The sequence below is a fragment of the Dromiciops gliroides genome, chromosome X (assembly GCF_019393635.1).
Source record: "Dromiciops gliroides isolate mDroGli1 chromosome X, mDroGli1.pri, whole genome shotgun sequence".
NCBI classification, from domain to species: domain Eukaryota; kingdom Metazoa; phylum Chordata; class Mammalia; order Microbiotheria; family Microbiotheriidae; genus Dromiciops; species Dromiciops gliroides.
The window spans coordinates 46,336,510-46,360,723 of NC_057867.1; the positions used below are offsets into that span (position 1 = coordinate 46,336,510).

General features: G+C 44.1%; 1 protein-coding gene across 4 annotated transcripts in view; it reads right to left on the reverse strand.

Moving 5' to 3' along the window:
* Window positions 1–24,214, reverse strand: part of ENOX2 (ecto-NOX disulfide-thiol exchanger 2) — a 300,146-nt gene that overhangs the window by 113,790 nt on the left and 162,142 nt on the right. For all 4 annotated transcript variants that reach the window (XM_043974193.1, XM_043974192.1, XM_043974195.1 and 1 more), the window contains one exon: window positions 21,121–21,270. In XM_043974193.1, coding sequence (XP_043830128.1) covers window positions 21,121–21,270 — 150 coding nt within the window. The remainder of the gene's footprint in view (window positions 1–21,120; window positions 21,271–24,214) is intronic.

Here is a 24,214-nt window from a genome sequence, read left to right on the forward strand (position 1 = left end):
ACTGGACCTGCTAACAGCCCCGATTACTCTGATGCCAATATCACCAGTGTTTTCTTATTCTAAATCAAACATAATGAGGGAATAAAAAAAACCTTATTCCCTACAGTCCCACCTCTCCAGATTAAAAAAAAAAAAACTTCCAAAGCCCAGGTTAGGCTTTTTCAATTTTGTCCCAACTCACTCTATCTGATATTGCTTCTTGTTTTTTTATAAAAAAGCAATATAGAGGTTGGGATAAGTGGCACCAATATTTATTAAAAGATTCTCTTCTCAGAGAACAAGTACAGGCCTTATCTTGCCAGAAGTTCATGGCTTTTAGAAATATATCCATGCCTAACTGACTATATAGCAAGAACCATTTTAAAATATAAGAAAAAGGATCAATCACAATTTTTTCTTCTTTCCTTTGTGAAAAAACCCAAGCAGATAGCCTTGCAGCGGGCTACAAAAAAATCTTTTAGTGGGGCCAGGTCTTGGGTAAATTTATGGAAGTTCAGAAATAGTGGAAGGAGCCTCGAACTTGGATTCGGGAAACCCGAGTTTGTCTTGAGCTCTGCCACTGACTTGAGCCTCAGTTTCCTCTTCTGATACATGAGGGGATTGGACTAGTTGATCCCTTAGGTTTCTTCCAGTTCGAAGATTCTAAGATTCTTAGAAAAGAAAAACTAAACTGTCCCAATGAGGTGAAAGGGATTGAAACTAGGTGCTGTCTGTGGTCCTGAAACAGGGATTGAACAAGGGAATCTTGTCTAGGGCAGGGTTTCTTAAACTTTTTCCACTCATGACCCCTTTTTGCCTGATGAATTTTAATGTGATCCTGGGTATATAGGTATTTAAAAGATATACATAACCTTTTATTGTTGCCAAATTTTTCACGACCCTCACGTTCAGTGGTCGTGACCCACAGTTTAAGAAGCTCTGGTATTGGGCATAAAAGCCCCATCTGTTAGAAATGGATAAATGTAGCGATTAGGTTAAGGTTAAGAAGGGAAAAGGGTTGGGTAGCAGGAGGCCTGTGTCTAAAGAGACCAGTGCACAAGGAGCTCAATGACCAACTAAGGTAAATATAGAAGATGGAAGCAAGGGAAATTGAGGTTGAATATAAAAAAGCAGCGTGAGGAAGGAAGGGAAGGAAAGGTTTATTAAGTGTCTACTATGTGTTAGGATTGTGCTAAGTTACACTTTACAGATTTATTCTCTCACTTGATCCTTACAACAACCCTGAGAGGTGGAGACACTATTATTTTCATTTTACAATTGAAGAATCAGTGACTTGTCAAGGGTCATACAGAGAGTAAATATCTGAGGCTAGATTTGAACTCAAGTCTTCCTGACACCAGGCCCAGTACTCTCCTGTGCCACCTGCTCAATAGCATCAGAAGAATGAAAGCTAAGAATTAACTGAGATTACATGTATAACCCATATCTGATTGCTTACCACCTTAGGGAATAGAGAGGGGAAGGAGGGAAGGATAAGAATTTGGAACTCAAAACTATAAATAAAAATATTTATTATTTTTTTAAAGGAGGGGGCAGCTAGGTGGCGTAGTGGATAAAGCACCAGCCCTGGATTCAGGAGGACCTGAGTTAAAATTCCGCCTCAGACACTTGACACTGTGTGACGCTGGGCAAGTCACTTAACCCTCATTGCCTCACGAAATAAAAATAAAAAAAATAATAAATTTTTAAAAAAAGGAATGAGCTAAGATTGGTGGTAAGTGCTCTTTTTTGTTTGTTTGTTTTGTTTTGTTTGTTTATTTTTTCGGGGCAATGAGGATTAAGTGATTTGCCCAGGGTCACACAGCCAGTAAATGTCAAGTGTCTGAGTTCAGATTTGAACTCAGGTCCTCCTGAATCCAGGGCCATTGCTTTATCCAGTGTGCCACCTAGCTGCCCCCGCTAACTCTTTTTTTTTTTAGTGAGGCAATTGGGGTTAAGTGACTTGCCCAGGGTCACACAGCTAGTAAGTGTTAAGTGTCTGAGGCCGGATTTGAACTCAGGTACTCCTGACTCCAGGGCTGGTGCTCTATCCACTGTGCCATCTAGCTGCCCCATCCCCCGCTAACTCTTAACAAAAAGGGATTTATATGGTTGGGGACAAGAAGAATATCAAAGAAGAATTAAGACTGCTGTTCTGGGTAGATGAGACCATGATACCAGAAGACTGAAAGAATATCTTCACCACTCACTTCTCTCATGTTCCTCAGTGAAAACACAATTGTTAGACTTGGCACGATAGAACCAAAATGTTAACAAGGAGTTAATAAGATCATGGATTTAGAGCAGGAAGGGCCCTTAGGAACATAGAGTTCAATCCCCTGATTTTAACAATCAAAGAAATGACTTGCCCAACATCCCAAAGCTAAGGACAGAGCTGGGCTCTGAAACAGGGCCTGGGACTTGTAAGCCCAGCTTTCTTTTCACTACATTAAGCTGCCCCCCCCCAAGATAAATGAGAAAATGATGAGAAAAGAGCTGGCTGCCATTAATGAGTTCAATTTACCAGGCCAGGATGAACTACATCTCCAGTCACCAAGAAGATAAAAAACCCAACCCAAACACTGGAAGATGCTACTACTGAGGCACCCTTAGTACTCCTGGGAAAGGTGTCACAGGGACCTGCTAAATGCACTCCAAGTTTGAAAGATGGAACAAGGGGTGTTTTCCTATTGTAAACCAGTGAGCTTGACTTCAATGCCTGGCAAAATTCTAGAACACACCCTTAAAGAATTTGTGAGCACTAAGAAAGGGAAAATGTTATTGCTCTGAGCCGGCATGGATTTATGAAGAACAAGTCATGCCAGACAGACCTCATTTCCTTTTTGAAAGGGCTGCTAGACTGCAAGATTGGAAGAATGTCATACATATAGTAGACCTGGCTACCAGCAAGGCTTTTGACAACATCTTTCATATCCTCATAGAAAAGATCGAAAGATGTGGGCTGCATGATAGTATGGTAGACAGATTTGGAATTGAACAGCTGGACCCAAAGAGAGGTGTCTGGCTAATGTGGAAGGAGGGCTCCTGTGGAGTGTTACAGAATTCTTGCCTTGGCCCTATTCTTTTTTTCGATCTTAATAGCATTTTATTTTTTTCCAGTTACATGAAAAGATAGTTTTCAATATTTATTTTTATAAGATTTTGAGTTCCAAATTTTTCTCCCTCCCTCCCTTCCCTCCCCCCTCCCCAAGACGGCAAGCAATCTGATATAGGTTCTCTATGTACAATCACATTAAACATATTTCCACATTAGTCGTGTTGTGAAAGAAGAATCAGACCAAAAGGGAAAAACCTCAAAAAAAGGAAAAAAAAACCATAAAAAGTAGTATGGCTCTATTTGCATTCAGATTCCACACTTCTTTTTTCTGGATATGGAGAGCATTTTCCATCATGAGTCCTTTGGAATTATCTTGGATCACTGTATTGCTGAGAGGCCCTATTCTTTTTTTTTTTTTTTTTTGCAGGGCAATGAGGTTAGTTAAGTGACTTGCCCATGGTCACACAGCTAGTAAGTGTCAAGTGTCTGAGGCCGGATTTGAACTCAGGTCCTCCTGAATCCAGGGCCGGTGCTTTATCCACTGCACCACCTAGCTGCCCCCAGGCTCTATTCTTTTTGACATTTTTATCAATTAGTTGGATAAAGGCATAAATGAGATGCTTATTAAATTTATAGAAGAAAAAGAAAGAAAGAAAAAGAAAGAGAGAGAGGAGGAAAGGAAAGGAAAGGAAAGGAAAGGAAAGGAAAGGAAAGGAAAGGAAAGGAAAGGAAAGGAAAGGAAAGGAAAGGAAAGGAAAGGAAAGGAAAGGAAAGGAAAGGAAAGGAACGGAACGGAACGGAACGGAACGGAACGGAACGGAACGGAAAGGAAAGGAAAGGAAAGGAAAGGAAAGGAAAGGAAAGGAAAGGAAAGGAAAGGAAAGGAAAGAAGGAAGGAAGGAAGGAAGGAAGGAAGGAAGGAAGGAAGGAAGGAAGGAAGGAAGGAAGAAAGGAAGAAAGAAAGAAAGAAAGAAAGAAAGAAAGAAAGAAAGAAAGAAAGAAAGAAAGAAAGGAAGGAAGGAAGGAAGGAAGGAAGGAAGGAAGGAAGGAAGGAAGGAAGGAAGGAAGGAAGGAAGGAAGGAAGGAAGGAAGGAAGGAAGGAAGGAAGGAAGGAAGGAAAGAAAGAAAGAAAGAAAGAAAGAAAGAAAGAAAGAAAGAAAGAAAGAAAGAAAGAAAGAAAGAAAAGAAAATCAACTGGACAAGAAGGCCAGAGAGCCATGTACCTTCTGTGTATCCTGAGCTGGCAGACGCCCAATTCGTGGGCTACTTCTCTGGTTGGTTTTAGGGCTTAGAGAATAGCAAAGTAACTTCTGATTGGGCTAGGTTCCTTGGAAGAGCAGTGTGGGAATTGTGAAGCCATGAAAGGACTGCTATCCTGCAGTGAATGCCAAACTGAACTCAGATGGGTAGCAGACTCAGTCAGCAGAGGTATCTGACTTCGTCCAGTGGCATTCAGAGGCACAAGAAGAGGAGTGAAGAGTATAGGTATGGGAGCTAATCTAGGCCTGATGTCTGGCAAGGACCAGTATCCAAGAGATTCAAGGGTAATGGATACTGAATAGCTCATCCTTAGGCCTGAGACTCTGAAGAGGGTGTAGTGAGGCCAGAGCTAAGAATTGGAGAGAAAACAGGTTGGAGTGGAGGAAGAAGAACAGATTTAGGAGGACTGAGGCAGAGGGAGAGATAGAATGACAAAGTCTAAGAGGATTCTGGAGTTCAGCATCAGATAGAAGCCGTGGCCATCATCTGAATAGCTGAGGAGTGAAGATGAAGGTCTCGAGACTTGATGACACGTTTGTGAGCTAGGAGTCTTGGATGTCTGGGGGCAGCACAATGCCAGGCCAGGGTCATGGGAGGAGGTGGGGAGGAGAGGAAGCCTGAGCTGCCTTGGGGAGGTCTTGGGGAGGTCTTGGGGAGGAATCCTGCCTTGACCCCAGTGAATGACGACTTCCTATGCACCCCAGGGTGGTCAGTGGGAGACAGAGCATTAGCTTTCTCTTTCTCACCATTTTCCTAATGTGGTTGGTAATTGATAGAGGCGGACTGGCCCAAGGTTCAGAGTCAGTGGCTATACTCTTGGAGTCCCATGAATGGGTCCTCTGAAGGCGATGGAGCTCTGGTTAATCAGTCTTCGTTTCGTTTCATTGCTGAAATAGCCACGATCAAGACTGTATGCCACCACAGTCTGATATCAGAACGAGACTCAGAATAAAGCAAGTGACACCACTTGTTGGGAGATTCTTTAAGTAGAAAAGCCATTCGTTAGTTGGGCTGTGGTTCTTGAGTCTGGATGGTTGGTATTTCCACAATGAAACATGGAACTAAGTCTGATAAACTACAGCTCAATAATTTTCCAAGGGGCCATTCATACTCCCTCTGACTAGCTATTTGGAACAAGGGATGCTATAGGAATTCTCCGACACTATTTCACCTGAAGTGGGGTGCTCTCCAAGGCTGCATCTTTCACCCAGCTACTGAGAGAGAGAACCAATCAGATGCTTTGGGCCACCAGGGGCCTGTAACTTGACCACTGCAATTTCATCTGTACTGCTCCCAAGTGTGTGCTCACCAACCCCCTCCCCTCAGCTGGGTTCAATTAATCAAGCTTCTCAGTGGATTTGGATGCACTTTCTAGACAGGTAGTCTGGGCAAGGGGTGGCAGAAGCTGGGAGCTAAGTGAATTGATTGCCCAATATCTCACAGCAAATCAGTGGCAGGGCTGGGAAGAAATGCTGATTTATCAGTGCGAGTGGCTAGTTCTGAATAAGATGAACTCTGAAGCACAAAGCACTAGGTATGTGTCCAAAGCAGCTGCCTCCAGTTGTCTTGGCATGAAGAATACCGCACTGCAGTAAATGAATTTTCACCTTTGGGGGCAGATTGCTACACGATTGGTCTTAAGATCTCTTTGGACAGACACACAAAAACTGCTACAAATTTTTGCAAAAGCCACCCCAAACCAAATCTTACTGACTTAAAATTCTACCTTCCTCCACCTCAACTGACGTCTTCCTGGAATAAGGAATCCCTTTGTGTTTGCAATAAGCCAATGGATTGTGTACCCTAAAAATCATTGTCACCAATGGCAATCAAATCTACCCATCTCCAAGCCCCAGACCCCGACCAATGTACTATGTACTAAGTGTACTATGACAGGTGCAAAACCAATTCTTCAGACAAAGAAATGCGCCGAGATCTGGCGCAGAGCTGGGCCAATGTGGCCCAACTTAGGGATCTACAATCTTGGTCTCTGCCCTCTGGACGCAGGTTTTCCTGGGCTTTGGTACCTTAACAACAGCCTCAGATCAACCAATTTACAGATAGGTAAGCATTATGCTGTATCTGAATAAGTTTTCTCATCATTGGCTATTGTCCCTTACAGGGAGGTGATCCCTTCTAAGCAGAGACGCATTGGTGGGAGGTGGGGGATAGGGGAGAATGAGACAGGCCTAAAACTCTCCCCATAGTGGGCAGTAGCAAGAATCTTTATCAGAGCTGGGGGGAGAGTTAGGCAGGCCAGGAGCAACCACAGTCATTTCAATCATGCCCCTAACCTTTCTTCTTCCTGGCCTCTCCTGTGGAGTCACCTGCTGAGTTATGGTGGAAGTGGAAAGACCAGTGGACTCACAGCCTGTGTGACCTCTATGGGCCTCAGTTTCCTTGGATGGATGATATCTAACGCTGCTTCTAACTCTCTATCTTTGGACTCTCAGTCTGAGTATTCCTCAAGCACGCCACGGTCCATTCATCATCAAGCCACACTGCGCCAATTGCCACAAAGCCAGTTCCAACTTCTATAGCACTTTAAGGTTTGCAAGAAGATGAAATGGTTGGGATAAGTATTCTTATCCCCGTTTTGTAGAGGTGGAAACTGAGGCTCAGAGAGGGGAAGTGACTTGTCCAAGGTTGCACAGCTAGTCCATGATAGCCTGGTCCCCTGATCCCAAGTCTGATGCTCTTTCTACTCTACCCTGCTTTAAGAAGATGGGTCCCCCCCCAAATCCCCCAAGATCCTTTAGTGGTGGGTGAGAGTAAGGGAGGGGGAGGAGGACTGAATGAGGAGAAAAGCCCAACGTTGAGATTTCAGCTACCAGGTAAATAAGAAATAATAGCTAGCAGACTCCCCAAACCCAGGCAAGGAATAGAATTTCTTCTCTAAGCACCCATTCATCACTGTGCTTCTCTAGCACAGAAGGCGAGCGAGCGCCAGTCCCATAGTAGTGTCTGCCATTATTCAGTTAATGCCACATCACAAATAAAAGCAGCCAAGTCTGAATATGCAGAGGTTAAAGCTCTCTGGGCTCTGGTAACATCCAAAAAGTTAATAGCAGAGAGATGCACATTGCCTACCGCATTTCCATGAAATGGGCTTCGTTGGATGGACTTAACAATAGATGGAAAAGTGCTGGATTACTGTGTTTTGACCTCAGTCCTTCCCCTAGAAGGAACTGACCCTGGCCCAATTAGTTGTCTCTCCCCATCAGTTTCCAGTCACATTAGCAAGATAATGACAGACAGGAAGATAATACTCTCTCCCACTAACCACACAGGAGAGCTGAAAGAGCAGGGAACAGTGCATATTAAATACACCAGCCCTGGGAGTTGGGTGGGCTCTCTGCTAGCTGACGGGGGATGGGGGGTGGAGCAGAGGGGAAGGGGGAAGAGGAAGGGGGAGGGGGAGAAGTGACAGTCTAACAGGGAGAAAGCTAACCAAGGATTCTGAGAATGAACAAAAAGGAAGCAAAGCCTCAGTATTTGAGAGATGAGTGGGATTTGGGAGAGCATCTAGTCCAATGTCCGTCCTCCTGTTGCACACAGGAAGAGGGAGTCGATTTGTTCTAGGCTAGTAGCACAGCAAGGCCTGGGATCCAGAGGTGAGAGATCAAAGGCCAGGAAGCGCAGGCTCTCGGGCCAGCTCATCTCATCAAGGTTCTGCTGCTTTCTCAAGTCCTTCCTCCAGCCTACCCTAAACTCCAAATGCTACCAGAAAAGAAAAAGAGAAAAGAAGAAGAAAACCCCACTCAGATAGTTGGACTTTTTGAAAAATGCTCCTAATCTTCAGAAACAATTGCACCTGCAAAAGAACACTCAGCCACAGCATGCTGCTGGACAGTGTCTAATTAGCAAAGCCAGTGTTTACTGAATGAATTTTTAAAGCTACCATACCAAACACACCGCCTGCTTCATAATTCTGGAAAGCATTTTACTTCCTCATCTCTGGCCTACAACATGAAGCCAATTATCACCTGGGAACATTTCTCGGCACAGGGCCATTCATCATTCCTGCAGGTCAGGGGCAAGTCACCCCCCCCCCATAACGAAGCTCCTCGTTGCTACGATCCCAATCCCTTCTGCACACAACTCCCCCAGCTTAATATCCACAGGGCCTCCTCAATGCTGGGGTTTAATAGTCTTTAAAAACGGAGACATAAAGGTTAACGTCGACTTCTCTTGCAAACACAATGCAACCAGGGCAGATTTCTGAAAGAATTCTAAGAGATGTTCCCTAAGTTTGGTCGATGTAGGATGAGAGGATTTTGAGGTAGAAGGGAATTTAGAGACAGTCTCGTTCAATTCCTCATCTGACAGGAGAAAACTAAGGAGGGAAGTGACTTACCCAAGGTCACACAGGAGGAAAAGTGGGAGTCTTGGAAGTTGAACTCAGAGCCTCTGTCAATCCAGCTTGCTCTTTGCTAACCCACACTATCTCTTTCTTTTTTTCTTTTCTTTTTTTTTAAATGTATGAGGTATTTTATTTTTTCCGTTACATGTAAAGATAGTTCTCAACTTTTGTTTATACATGCTTTACAATTTCAGATTTTTCTCCCTCCCTCCCCTCCCTCCCCCCCTCCCCTAGACAGCAGGTAATCTGATATAGGTTATATCTATATATATCTATACATATACATATAGATATATATCTATATACACACACACACATATATATATATACACATAATAACATTAATCCTATTTCTGCATTAATCCTGTTACAAGAGAGAGAATCAGAGCAGTGATGCAAAACCTCAAAATAGAAAAAAAAAACAACAGCACCCAAAACAAAAGAAATAATATGGTTCAATCAGCATCTATACTCCACAGTTCGTTCTTTCTTTTTTTTCTTGGATTTGGAGATCCTCTTCTATCATGAGTTCCCTGGAACTCTTCTGTACCATTGCATTGGTGAGAAGAATATAGTCCATCACAGTAGGTCAACACTCAATGTTGATGATACTGTGTACAATGTTCTTCTGGTTCTGCTGATCTCACTCATCATCAGCTCACGTAAGACCCTCCAGGTTTCTCTGAACTCTTCCTGCTCATCATTTCTTACAGCACAATAGTATTCCATTGTATTCATATACCACAACTTGTCCAGACATTCCCCAATTGATGGGCACCCCCCTCAACTTCCAATTCCTTGCTACCACGTAAAGAGCAGCTATAAATATTTTTGTACATGTGGGTCCCTTTCCCCCTTCCATGATTTCTTTGGGCAAAAGACCTAAAAGTGGGATTGCTGGGTCAAAGGGTATGCACAGCTTTATCGCCCTTTGGGCATAATTCCAAATTGCTCTCCAGAATGGTTGGATCAGCTCACAGCTCCACCAACAATGCATTAGTGTTCCAATTTTCCCACAGCCTCTCCAACATTTATTATCTTCCTTTTTTGTCATTTTAGCCACTCTGATAGGTGTCAGGTGGTACCTCAGAGTTGTTTTAATTTGCATCTCTCTAATCATTAGAGATTTAGAGCATTTTTTCATATGGGAATAGATAGCTTTGGTTTCTTCATCAGAAAACTGCCTGTTCATATCCTTTGACCATTTCTCAATTGGGGAATGACTTGGATTCTTATAAATTTGATTTAATTCCCTATATATTTTAGAGATGAGGCCTTTATCAGAAGCACTGGCCTCAAAAATTGTTTCCCAGCTTTCTGCCTCCCTTCCAATTTTGGATGCATTGCTTCTGTTTGTACAAAAATTTTTTAATTTAATATAATCAAAATCATCCACTTTGCATTTTATAATATACTCTATCTCTTGTTTGGTCAAAAACTGTTTTCCTTTCCAAAGATCTGATAGGTACACTATTCCTTTCTCTCCTAATTTACCTATGGTATCACCTCTTATGTCTAAATCATGTATCCATTTTGACCTTATTTTAGTATAAGGTGTAAGATGTTGGTCTAAGCCTAATTTCTGCCATACTATCTTCCAGTTTTCCCAGCAGTTTTTGTCAAATACTGAGTTCCTATCCCAGAAGCTGGAGTCTTTGGGTTTATCAAACACTACATTACTAGTGTCATTTACTACTGCATTTCCTGATCCTAGCCTATTCCATTGATCTACCACTCTATTTTTTAGCCAGTACCAGATAGTTTTGATGACTGCCGCTTTATAGTAAAGCTCCAGGTTTGGTACCGCTAACCCACCTTCCTGTGAATTTTTTTTCATTATTTCCCTGGATATTCTTGATTTTTTGTTTTTCCAGATGAATTTTGTTATTATTTTTTCTAGCTGTATAAAATAATTTTTAGGTAGCCTGATTGGTATGGCACTGAATAAGTAAATTAATTTAGGCAGTATTGTCATTTTTACTATATTAGCTCTGCCTATCCATGAGCAATTGATATCTTTCCAATTATTTAGATCTGATTTGATTTGTGTGAAGAGTGTTTGGTAGTTGTGTTCATAGAGTTCCTGGGTTTGTCTTGGCAAGTAGACTCCCAAGTATTTTATATTACCTACCGTTACTTTAAATGGAATTTCTCTTTCTATCTCTTGCTGCTGGACTTTGTTGGTCATGTATAGAAATGCTGATGATTTATGTGGATTTATTTTATATCCTGCTACTTTGCTAAAGTTGTTAATTGTTTCAAGTAATTTTTGACTTGATTCTCGAGGATTCCTTAAGTATACCATCATATCATCTGCAAAGAGTGATAGTTTTGTTTCCTCCTTGCCTATTCTAATTCCTTTAATTCCTTTCTCTTCTCTGATTGCTAAAGCTAACATTTCTAGAACAATATTAAATAATAGGGGTGATAATGGACATCCCTGTTTAACCCCTGATCTTATTGGGAAGGCCTCTAATTTATCTCCATTGCATATAATACTTGCTGATGGCTTTAGGTAGATACTGTTTATTATTCTAAGGAAAGCTCCCCCTATTCCTAAACTCTCTAGTGTTTTTATTAGGAATGGGTGCTGTACTTTGTCAAAAGCTTTCTCTGCATCTATTGAGATAATCATATGATTTTGGTTGGTTTTCTTATTGATGTGGTTGATTATGTTAATAGTTTTCCTAATGTTCACACTATCTCTTTCAAGTATATACAATTATTGCAACTAAAGACTTGAAAATAGAGGCACTAGAAGTATCTAAGGTTCTTTACATCAAGAGAATCATCAATAAATAAGGATCCTGGGGCAGCTAAGTGGCACAGTGGATAAAGCACCAGCTTTGGCTTCAGGAGGACCTGAGTTCAAATCCAGCCTCAGACACTTGACACTACCTGTGTGACCCTGGGCAAGTCACTTAACCCTCATTGCCCTGCCCCCCCCAAAAAGAAATAAAGAATCCTTTGTCTGGTGCAGTGGTGCCCCACCCTAGGGCTCCTCCCTTGATGACCCCTGCCTGCTGTGGAAGGCCACAGCATTATTAGCATTTGTTATTATTCGTTATTAGCATTTGGGGTTCTCTTCTTTCTCACTGGCAGCCATCAGGGGCCTGTCCCTAACAACCCCTCTCCCCATCTTTGGTATGCTGTGGATGAAGAAGCAGGCTTAATGAGTCCTTTTGAGCTCAGGCCAAGGAGAATGCTGGGACTTGGTCATCAAGAGACCTTACCATGGCTTTACAGCTAGATGTCTGACATGGCTACATATCTGGCCTCTGGATGAATAAGGGAGTCCTAGGGTGCAAGCAATCTGGTCCAAATGCCATCAACATTGATTAAGGGCCTCCTAGGTGGCAGGCACTGTGCTAAGCACTAGGGATAGAATTTTTTTTAGGGATAGAATTAACAAAAAGAAATACAGCCCCTGCCCTCAGGGAGCTTATAGTCTAAAGATCTTACAATCAGATCCAGTTTGCCACACTGTAAACTCTGGGAAGGCAAGGACTGTCTTCAGATCCCCTTGTGTCATGAAACATACTGCTTTGCACACAGGAAGTAACTGTGGGCATCTGCTGAAGGAAGGAAGAAAGGAATAAATACAGGTGCTATTAGAATCTTTCCAAAGAATCCTTATTAGGTAGGCTAAATATTCCCTTGAGGATTACATTGATTGCCTTTGGCAAAGTGGATAGAGCCCTGGGCCTGAAGTTGGGAAGACCTGAATTCAAATCTGGCCTCAGACACTTACTAGCTGTGTGACGCCTCCCCCACCCCAAGGGGAAAGTCACTTAACTGTTTGCCTCAGTTTCCTCATCTATAAAATGGGGACAAGAACAACACCTACTTCCCAGGGTTCTGCTTGGCACATAGCTTAAGAAGTGCTTATTCCTTCCTTCTGACCCCCGTTGATCACCGGATCATTGGTTTAGAACTGGAAAGAGCCTCAGAGGCCACTGAGTTCTGATTTCCTGGGGCAGTGGGCAAAATGAGTTGTTTTTAATGTGTTTAGTAGTGTAAGGCACAGAATCAAATAGAAAAAGAGCCTTGCATCACATATTGACTTTGAAAACCACAAATTAACATTATCTATCATGTATTGTATTTTTATTTATTTTGTTAAACATTTCCCAATGACATTTTAATTCAGCCCAAACTCTAATTTTGCGGGCTGGGATTCTGATCCCTCTGGTCTAAGATGTTGAGGGATAGCCACATGGGAATATTCTGAAGGTAACCAGATTGTGAGGCTGGAATTTGGAAGAGAAGTTGGGTGGCATAGCGATAGAAAGCTAGAATAGCACAGGGGAAAGGGCACTAGATTTAGTACGCGAACATGGTTCAAATCTCAGTTTGACCTCTCTTCGCCTAAATTCCGATTAAAGAATAAACTACAAAGTCTTAGGCCCCTTTCAGTTTCTCCCTGTGTGACCTTGGGCCAAGTCACTTCCCCTTCCTAAGCCTCAGTTTCTTCATCTGTAAAATGTGTAGGTTAGACTAGATGACCTCTAAGGTCCCTCTTCACTCCAAATCAATGATGCTATTTGGGAGGAATCTTTTCATAGCTACCTCATTGTGGAAGGCCAGAAAATGGTCTCTGGACAGGTAGACCTGAAGCATCAAAGAACCACTTTGAAAGCAAGCAAGTATTTGAGAGAAATAAAGAAATGCATCAATAAACAAAGAAATAAAGATTGTCTGTCTCAGGGCACCATGTCCAAGCAGGCAGCACCCAACCACAAAGGATGATGAAGCCCGCCCCCCCCCAGCCTCCCAGTCAAGTCTCCCCACGCCTAACAATGGCCAACAGGACTCCAGAGGTGGCCCTGGCCCCTGCCTCACCCAGAAAGGATCCTGGGCTGGCTGGTGCCCTGCTCAAATCATCTGAGAGGCATTAGTCAATGGTTCTCAGCCTCTGTGTGTCCTAGATCAGTGTAATCAGGGAAGGGAATAAGAAAGGCTAAATTAGAAAATTACTTGCCAGCAAAAACCCTGTGTTTACAGGAGCTGGTGTTGACATCAGTAGCTGAAAACACAAAGTCACTCTAACTGGGGGCCTTTTCGACCTTATCATGGGGTTTGGCTCTCAATGTAATGGCTGTCGTTTCCTTCTGGGGGAGATGAATTGCTGCCTGGGTCTCTTCTCCTGATGCAGTGGAAGCCCTTAAAATTTCTCTCTCCAGGAACAAAAGACACTCACATCAAGGGTTCTGCTCCCTCATCCTGGGGGAAGGGGACTAGAGAAAAGCGTCAATTCTTCTGCTTGGCATTCAAAGCTCTGAACAATCTACTACAACTCTACCTTTTGGTATAGAACTCACATTATACCCACAAAGCACTAAATCAACTGGACTCCTTTCTGCTGCTCAAACATACTCTACTCTCTCACCTCCTTACCTTTACCTGTGCCCTCTGTCCTGCTCTTCACCCACTAACTTCCTGCCCACCCTTTAAAGGCCACCTCGATTGCTGCTCACCTTCTTTAGGAAGCTGCCCCTGGGCTCCTTTGTTGATAATGAACTTGTCCTGCATAGCTTTCACCCCCATAGCACTTGCCCAGTACACAATGGTATATATCATACTTATCTCTGTTTGCATTTAACCCCAGGCTAGGGAGGTACTCTTACTGTCATCTTTGCATTCTCCCTAAGGCACAACACTGTCCTCCACTGGTCTACATTTATTGACAAATTCAATGCTCTTGACCTCTCTTCAGCTTCTGATGCTGTTGGCCATGCCTTCCTCCCAGACCCCCTCTTCTCCCTTGTATAAAGGGCTTCAGCACCGGCCCTATTATCTCTCCTGGTTATCTCACCAGCTCTCATGGGTTCAGCTATGGCCTCCTTGTAAGCCACACTGAGATATATCTCTATCTCTATATGACTTAGAGTCGAATCCCACTCATTACCTATTTGCGTGATCTTAGACAAGTCACTTCTCCCTCTGTGAAGTTGTTTCCTCACCTGTTTAAATGAGGGGGTACACTAGCTGGTTCCTGCACAACTCTAAGGCTGTGATCCAGAGAATCAATGGTTGTGTGAGAAGAGCCAACTGTAAAAGCTATGTTTGATACTCTGATCTGTGCAGATATTGAAAGTAGGAAATGTCCCTGTACCTCCCTCCCAACCCTGTTAGAATCCTGTCTCTCCTGTCACTTCAGTTCTTAGCAGGAAATCCTGTCACAAAGCACTTCAAAGTCACTAAAGTGACTACCTATTATGTAGCCCAGCAATATCCATTGAGACTGGTGCCTCTGCACCATGGAATAGGGATTGAAGAAGTATCTCTGTTGTTGCCATTTTATTCACCTCTAAGTGCAGAATGACACAGAAACCCAGGCCCTGGCTGGCTTGAAAACAGATTGAAATAGAATGGCTTCTAGTGAGTGCTTCATCCACTTAGAAAGTGGCCCAGGTCGTGGACCGCTGACATGGAGAAGCAACCATCTAACCATCCCTCCTTTCCTCCCACCTGTACCTCAACACCCCATGCATGTTCCAACTGATCTGGATTCCTGGCTACAAAAGTCCACTAAAACCATCAGATCTTTTTCAAACTAAATGCTCTCTGACCACAAGTGCCCCGTCTTGTACTGGTGAAAGTGAGAGTTTCAACTGCATAGAAGCTGGGGCATTCTGTCCCTAGTAAACGTCATCTGATTAGATCTAGTCCTGGTATTCGGTCATGCTAAATCTCACTGGACTCTACTGCTAGTCCCCAACAAGGGTTTAGTTTCTCAAGGAGAAGGTTCTTTTGATTTACCCCAGTAAACTTCTAGGGTACCCAGGGCCATTCAAATGAGGTAACCGGGCCATAACACTACAGAAGCTGGGAAAGATCTTAGAGATGAGCTACCTTAGAGATAGCATTTATAGAGCGCCTTAAGGTTTGCAAAGCACTTTATAAATATTAGCTTATTTGATCTTTACAACAATGCTAGAAAGTAGGTGTCGTGGTTTCACAGCTTAGGAAACTGAGGCAGACAGAGTGAAGTGACTTGTTCAGGGTTACAGAGCTAGTAGGTGTCTGAGGTACAATTAGAACTCCAGTCTTCTTGACTCCAGGCCCAGTACTCTAACCACTGTGCCACCCAGCAGCCTCTTTAGAGTCGGTGCAAGAACTGGATCCTACATTTCCCCATGTGAAATCTTCCCTCATGGTTTCTTCCAGGACTAGTTGACTTCCCAGGAGAAACCAGAAGTGAAATGAATAAATGAAATCTTATTCATTGGCGCTTCCTTTTGGAGTTGGAGATCAATTGGCCAAGACCAAGATTTCCCTTTGTATTCTCAACAAAGTGCAAATTAACAATGTGAACCAACTCCAGAGGGGCCTAATGGAACCACCAAGGGGCCTTATTTAACCTCTTTAACAGAACTTTTAGAGGAAGTGAGCAGGTTCATTATCTGAATAGGTTCTGCTAATTACAAATTTGTCTGACCCGTAGTTAAAACCCCACACCTAGTAGTAGCTAGAGTTCCTCAATGTCCCTGTAAGTGATCAAAGTTAAAACTACTCCATGATTCAGGCTCTTCACCAATTCAGACTGTCCTTGGCTCGATGACTACTTAGAATTTCGGAAATTTTACTATAACATACCCTTTTCTACCTGGAATGCAGCTGTCTGGGGCCCTCCTCAATCCGATTCCCTCTGAGAACCAAGAAAACAATAGCAAAAAAAGGACTGTCAAAATGCTTGGTCACTTTATTAGTAGGAAGGGCCCCGAGACTGTTTTCATTAGACTCATTTTTTAGCTTCCAAGCTCGAAGAAAATGAGAAGGTTGGGGAGAGGTGCTACAGGTGGGCCTGCTGCCAACGGCAGGAAGTAAGGGGGGAAACAGCAAAATCACTCAATTGGGAGCTCAAGGCCCCCAAAGCTTGTTTCTCATCCAGCTGTAGGTATCTTCCTGGGCCCTGAAGATTGCTGTGAGGGTTTGCTGCACAGGGAGCCCCACAATTTTTTTCATAATGATGACCCCAACTCATCAAGAAAAGATTAAACCTTGCCTAACATAATTCTTTTGAAGAAGGCTAGGATGAAGTGAATATATTTGGGAGGAATTTACATCCAAAATGAAAAAAAAACTGTTTTGGTGCTTAAAGCAGCAAAAACTCATCCATATGAAAAACCTGGTTATGCAGAATGACTCACTCTCCCCAGGGGCGCCAGGGAGGCACAGTTTGACTTGAAATTGGGTTTTCCAGGCTTGGAATTGAGCAGGGCTTTGGTTTGGGACCCTGAGAATTACACAGAAGCATCCATCTGCCTGCGAAGCCCTAGCACACCTGGACAGTGGCTCCCGTCTTCCTCTCTTCCTCTCTCCCTGTTTCCCTCCTCCTACACATGATTTTCATCCTCACCATCCCATCCATCTCTATTCTTTCAGCTCGTGACCCCTGCTCTGCCTTCATTTTCCCGAGCCCTTCAGTCTCAGTTCCCAAGTTGGCTACTTCAAATATTCGCTGTCCTCTATATATTGCATCCCTTACTCCCTTGTCTTATCACTGTTCTTGCTTTTTGTTCAGTCATTTTTCAGTCGTGTCTGACTCTCTGTGACCCCATTTGGGGTTTTCTTGGCAGAGATATTGGAATGGTTTCAGCCATTTCCTTCTCCAGCTCATTTTTAACAGATGAGGAAACTGAGGCAAACAGGGTGAAGGCACTTGCCCAGGGCCACTCAGCTTGTAAGTGTTTGAGGCTGGATTTGAACTCAGGAAGATGAGTCCAGGCCAGGCACTCTACCCACCACACCTAAATTCTTGCCCTGTAAGACCCCAATTTTGCTATATTTCTATCATCTGCCTTGTCTACTCCTGCTCATATGACACTGGATCCTACTGGAGGAAGCCACACAACTAATTTGAACCACTAAAAATGTGTCTTCTTATCTTACCTGAGCACTCACTGTCCCATGGCTATACTTTTATTATTCTCTGACTGATTCCAACACAGCAGCTGTTCCAAACTTTCTCTTCTCAACCCTTTATACTATCCCTATACTCCTTTCTTTTCTTTCTTTCTTTTTTTTGGGCAGGGCAATGAGGGTTAAGTGACTTTCCTAGGGTCACACAGCTAGTTAAGTGTCAAGTGTCTGAGGCTACATTTGAACTCAGGTCCTTCTGAATCCAGGGCTGGTGCTTTATCCACTGCACCACCTAGCTGCCCCCTATACTCCTTTCTAACAAGGCCTTCTTGAGCTCCCTCTTCTCCTCCAAACCTTAAAATTCGACTACACCATCTTATATTCTTTCCTGTTTTATTTGCATCAGTCTCTGCAGAAAAGGTGCCCCTCTTTCTAGCCAAGGTTCACCCAAGGGCCCATCCCTTCCTGCCTCTTCTAGATCTTGCCCCTTTCAAGCATGTCCATGTTTCTTTATTAAAAATCCTTCAAGTGACCCTCCCATCATCCCCTCTCTCTCTCTTTACCCTTTTGCAGTCAGATTCTAGAAAAAGTAATTTATCCTTGTCTTCTTCCCCACCTGCTCAATATTACTCCCCAACTCCTTGCCAACTTGGCTGAAACTTCTTTCAAAGAAACCATTTCTCAATTCTCATCCTGTATGGCTTCCTCTGTAGCTTGTAACACTGCTGGCTACTCTTTCCTTCCGGGGCTTCTGGGATGCTGGTCACTTCTGTCCCCCCTCCCACCTGTGGATTTGCTCCATTTCAGGCTCCTTTGCTGTGTTATCACCCATCTTCTCTGTCCTAGGCATGAGTGTGACCCAAGGCTCTACTCTGGGCCATGTCCTCCTGTCCTGTCTTGTCCTGTTCTGTTTGTTCTCGTTCTCTCTACCTCTCCCTCTCTCCCTCCCCCTCCCTCTCCCCCCCTCCCCCTCCCTCTCCCTCTCTCTCCCTCCCTTCCTCCCTCTCTCTCCCTCCCTTCCTCCCTCTCTCTCTCTCCCTCCCTCTCTCAGATCTTATCTGTTCCCATGGGTTCAATTATCATCTGTATAAAGATGACTCTCAAATTTTCCGTCTAAGCCCTAATCTCTCCCCCAAACTCCTGTCCCACATCACCATTCCCACACTGAAAGCTGTTTGCTGGACATTTCTATCTGGATAGACCAACGCTATCTCAAACTTAATTAACACTGCTTAAAAGGAGATTCATTCTCCTCCTACGTACTCCCTCTCCCCTACTTCTGCTAGTACTACAACACTCTTAGAATCCACACTTGCAACGCTGGGGTTACCCTTCAGTCTTCCCCCTCGTTCTCACCTCCATCCCCCAATCAGTTGCCAGTTCCTAAAGATTTAACTTCCATATCGCTCAAATCTGTTCCCCAAAATCTCCACTCCCATCACAAAGCCTGGCCAAAATGTGAGCTTGATTCTATCCAAGGCATTTTATGCACTGAAAACAATTGGAGAACAGTGAAAGAAAGTGTAGAAAACTCACACAAATCACCTTGGAAGATTTCCAAATAGGGCAAAAGGATGGTGACCCCAACAGACAGGCCCTTCTTTGTAAGCACTTGCTTACTACCCCATTTCTTTGTCTCATCACCCCTTGCCTAGACCACCTAGTCTAGAAATAGTCACCTGGAGGGGGCAGCTAGGTAGCACAGTGGAATAAGCACAGGCCCTGGAATCAGGAGGACCTGGGTTCAAATCTGGCCTCAGACACTTGACACTTACTAGCTTTGTGACCCTGGGCAAGTCACTTGCCCCGCAAACAACAACAACAACAAAACCAAAGAAATAGTCACTTGCTTGGTTCATCTGCTTCTACTCTCTCTCCTTCCTCCAGTTCATCCTTTACATGGGTCTGACCATTCATTCCCATGCTCAAAGAGCTGTGGTAGAGCATTCCCCCTTCCTTCCCTTCATGCAGTCTATGCACTGTGCCCCCCTGCCCACCTTACCTCTGCATCACAGAGTCCTGAGATTCCTTCCAGGCTTTGCTCAAGTACCTCTTCCTCTGGGAAGCCTTTGCTGACTCGGTGGCTGTCTGTATTTCTCAAATTCCCTCCTGATTATTTATTTGTGGATGTGTTGTATCCCCCCCTCAAAAACAAAAACAAACCCCACCCCCCATCACACATTCCTCAAAGGTGGTGATTGTCTTGTTTTCTTTCTGTATCCCTGCTCCCTATCACGGTACCTTGCACATAGTAGGTGCTCAGTAAATGTTCACTCAGTGGGATGTTTGCTGAATTGAAGAAAGAATGCAATGAGGACGCACAAAGAGACTCGGAGAAAGAGTATTGCTTGGAATAATGAATCCTGGAATGACAGCTGTCCTCTGCACTACTGCAAAGAATGCCAGATAGAGGCCCAAAGACGTGGGTTCTGGGCTCCGTCCTGTTGTTCTCTGGCGTGGAGATGGGGGAAGGTCACTCCCCCTTTCTGTCCCCCCAACCTGATGAGCTGCTGGAAGGCGCAAATGAGGAAAAGGCTAGAAAAGTACAGCTGGAGTGTGAGCACGATTCTATCCAAGGCATTTTCTGCGCTGCCAACTATTAGCTAGCTTTCTCTGATTTAACAGCAGTGAAAGAAAGCAGAGAAAATGCACCCGCATCACATTGGAAGATTTCAACATACAAAATGATGGTGACACCACCAGACAGGACCTTTGTGAGAACTTCATTAATAAGAGCTAGCTAGTGACAAAGATCCCCTGATCATGCAGACAGAAAGGAAGAGCACACACCACGTGGAGTGCTGTCAGATTTGGGGCCAATGGCCCTCGGTTGTATTCCCAGCTTGGTGGGACTCCCTGTGAGACATTAGGCAAATAAATCACTTCACTACTCTGGCCCTCAGTTTCTTTTTCTGGAAAATAAAGGAGTTGGGCTAGGTGACCCGCAAGACCCCTCCCAGGCCCCTTGTGGGCGGAAACATCCTAAGCAAAGCTGTCCCACAATCATAGGGAGTCTGGTGGAATGGAAAGACTAGACCTAGAGGCAAGAGCCCTGGCTCTGGCACTGAGGACCTTAAAGGTCAATCTAGTCCAATCTCCTCCGTTTATAGAGAAGATAATTGGGGTAGCTAGGTTGCACAGTGGATAAAGCACCGGCCCTGGATTCAGGAGGACCTGAGTTCAAATCCGGCCTCAGACACTTGACACTAGCTGTGTGACCTTGGGCAAGTCACTTAACCCTCATTGCCCCGCAAAAAATAAAATAAAATAGAGAGAAGAGAATTGAAGCTCAGGGAGACTGAGTGCCAAGGGCACCTTGCTAGAAAGCAGGAGGGCAGGGATTCAAATCTAGAATTCAAACCCACTGACTTGGAAGCCATTGTTCTTTCTACTACTCCAGGTTGCTCCATATCTGGAAAATGGGGATTGTGGGGCATTTTATTTGCATTCTCTCCCTCCCCGGGGCGGGGTGGGGGGCAGCATGCAGGCTGGACCAGATAAGCAGCTCAGCACACGCAAACACTATGTGGCTAGTTAGGGTCAACATGACGAGACAGTGATGGTGCACAAGGTGGCACGCTTCTACCTCACTCACCTGTGCTCTCACTTGTTCGTTTTCGTTTCTTGCTCGTCTCGTCTTCATTCTCAACCTGACCTTCTGACAGCAATGAACTGTCAGTAGGGTTGCCAAACTGCAGTTGCTGCTCTTGGCTGATGGATGGGTCAAAAGGCAGCTGGTTCAGTCCTAAAGAGGAGGGAAAAACAAAACCCTGCTAGAGATGATGTTAAGGGTGCTATACTTGGACCCCCACCAAGGGGATATGCAGGAGGTGGGGGGAGGAAGGGGGTTGGTCAAGCCTGAGAAAGGGAACTTCAGGGACTCTAAGATATGCTGGTCTCTGGGGCATTCCAAGCCTGGATAGTGTACAAGGAGTAGGACATCCTTGGTATTCAGTCTTCTCCATCTTTGGCCTCCCTAATCATCGACTGCCTTCCAAAGGTAATGGAGCACAAGGAGAAGAACCCTTCCCTTGAAGGCAGGAAGCCTAGACTTGAGCTCCAGCTCAGAAAGAACATGTCATAAGAAGAGTGGAGACTAGGCCATACTAGGAAGGGTTGCTTGAAAGAAGCTAGGATGTTTCACCTGAAGAAGAGAAAACTGCACAGAGGGAAGGAAGAAGAAACACGTGGTTTGTATTTTACCCTAGAAATAATAGGGAGAGAGGCAGCTAGGTGGCACAGCAGATAGAGCGCTAGCCCTGGATTCAGGAGTACCTGAGTTCAAATCCGACCTCAGACACTTAACACTTACTAGCTGTGTGACCCTGGGCAAGTCACTTAACCCCAATTGCCTCACAAAAAAAGAAATAATAGGGAGGCACTACAGTTTTTTGAGCAGGGGAGTGAATGGTCAGACCTGGGTAGAGGATGAACTGGAGGGAGGACAGAGTAGAAGCAGAGAGACCGATTAGGCCACAATTTCAGTGGTCTGAGCAAGGGGTGATGAGGCAAGGAAACAGGGTAGTAGTGATGGGAGTGGAGAGAAGGTAACAGGTTTGAGCCATAGGGAAACAGAATGATTAGGAACTGGCAACCGATTGGGGGGTGGGAGTGGCAAGGAGATATGATAGATGGCTTCAAGGGTCCTAAGAAGCCTCATGGGAAAGAACGATTAGCTTTGTTCTGGTTGGCCCCAAAGCACAGAACTGGAAGGAATAAGTGAAAGTTATAAAGAAGTCTATCTCAGTGTGATATAAGAAAGAACCTCTTAACAATGAGAGCTGCCCAAGGAGGTAGTGAGCTCTCCATCACCGGAGGTTTTCGAGTAGATGCTGGATGGCCCCTTATCATCAATGTTGGAGAGGGTATTCTCATAGGTATGGCTTAGCCTAGATCAAAGATTCTTACACTGTGGGAATCGCAAAAAAAAAATGGCAACAGTAAAAAGTTATATATACCTATTTTATATACCTATATATCTGGGGTCGTGAATGGAAAAAGTTGAAGAAGCCTTGGCCCAGATGACTTTGCCTCACTGTTTAGCTTTAGGTGAATCACTGCCCTTTTGGGTCTCAGTTTCTTTCTTTGTCAAATGCGAAAAGCAGCATCTACACTCTTCTATCTCATACAAAGGTGTTCTCCAAAGAGGAATGGGTGGCTAATTCAAGAGGACCTCATTCAGGTGCCGGAATGCTAAGAGCTCTGGACTAGGGTTGACAATTTTTAAAACTCCAAGCCTTCAGATGATACCAGAAGCATGAATCCCTTTGTCTTTGGGTGCCTCACATTTTCTCAATATGAGACAGCATGAGTATGAGCTATTAAAAAAAAAACCCAGGGGGCAGCTAGGTGGCGCAGTGGATAAAGCACCAGCCCTGGATTCAGGAGGACCTGAGTTCAAATCCAGCCTCAGACACTTGACACTTACTAGCTGTGTGACCCTGGGCGAGTCACTTAACTCCAATTGCCTCACCAACCCCCCCCCCAAACCAAAAAACAACAACAAAAGAAAAACCACACACACAAAACAAACAAACAAATCCAGCACTACAGAAGATGTATTAGAGGTGGACACCTAATATCCTAGAAGTCCCTTTTTCACCTACCTCTTTTTCCTCACTCTGCTTGCCCCCCCCATCAGAAGGAACACCTGGAATTTTAAGTTTTTCAATTAAAACTTCATAAAACACAGACTTAAAAGCTTTGCAATATCCAAAGACAGTTCATCTCCTATAAGCCTTTTATCTACTAGTTTGCTAATCCAAGCAGAAAGGAAATCAGTTGGCCCAATGTGGCTTATTTGTTAACCCACAATTGTCCTCATGCCTTGCTCCCCTTCTTCATCCCTATTCCCTAGGGCCATTTCAGGAAAAGCCAAAAGGCACCTTGGGATTCAGGCAGCTAGAAGCCAGATGAGTTCTTGGAAACCGAATATTGAGTTTCTAATACAATTTCTTTGCAGTTTCCTTTTAATGAAAATATATCCCCATGCTAATCCTCTCTGCCCTGGGAACATAGCCTATTTCTCCAGCCCTCAGATTCAGCCTGGAACAAGCTCCTTGAAAAAAAGCCTTCTGGGATTTGCCAAATGCTTTTCCCTTGTACCAACTGAAGAAAGGAAGTCAACTATCACTGTATCCTAACCCTATCAATTGAATTCAACAAACATTTCCAAATGCCAGGGATGGTGGCAGACAGAGAATTCTCACGACAATGCTGGGAGGCAAGGATCGTGGGTATTATCTCCATTTTACAGCTGAGGAAGCTAAGGATTATGGGACTTGCCCAATGGTCACCAAGTTGCTAAATCTTCCTAAACTTACTCTAGCCCCCTGTCTCTGGTCCTATGCTACCTTTCATGAGGCTTGGAGAGGGGTTATATGACTTGTCCATGCTCTCACAGTTAGTAAAGTGGACGAATTATCTTCCTGACTCTATCCCCCACGCAAACTACCCCAGATAAACCTCCTGCCTAATTTACTGAGCACATTTCTCTTTTCTTCTCTTTCTTTCTCTTTCCTTCTTTCTTCCTTTCTTTCTTTCTTCCTTTCTTCCTTCCTTCCTTCCTTCCTTCCTTCCTTTCTTTCTTTCTTTCTTCCTCCCTCCCTCCTCCCCCCCTCTCTCTGGAAGCAATCAGGGTGAAGTGATTTGCCCAGGGTCACACAGCTAGTATCTGTGGTCAAATTTGA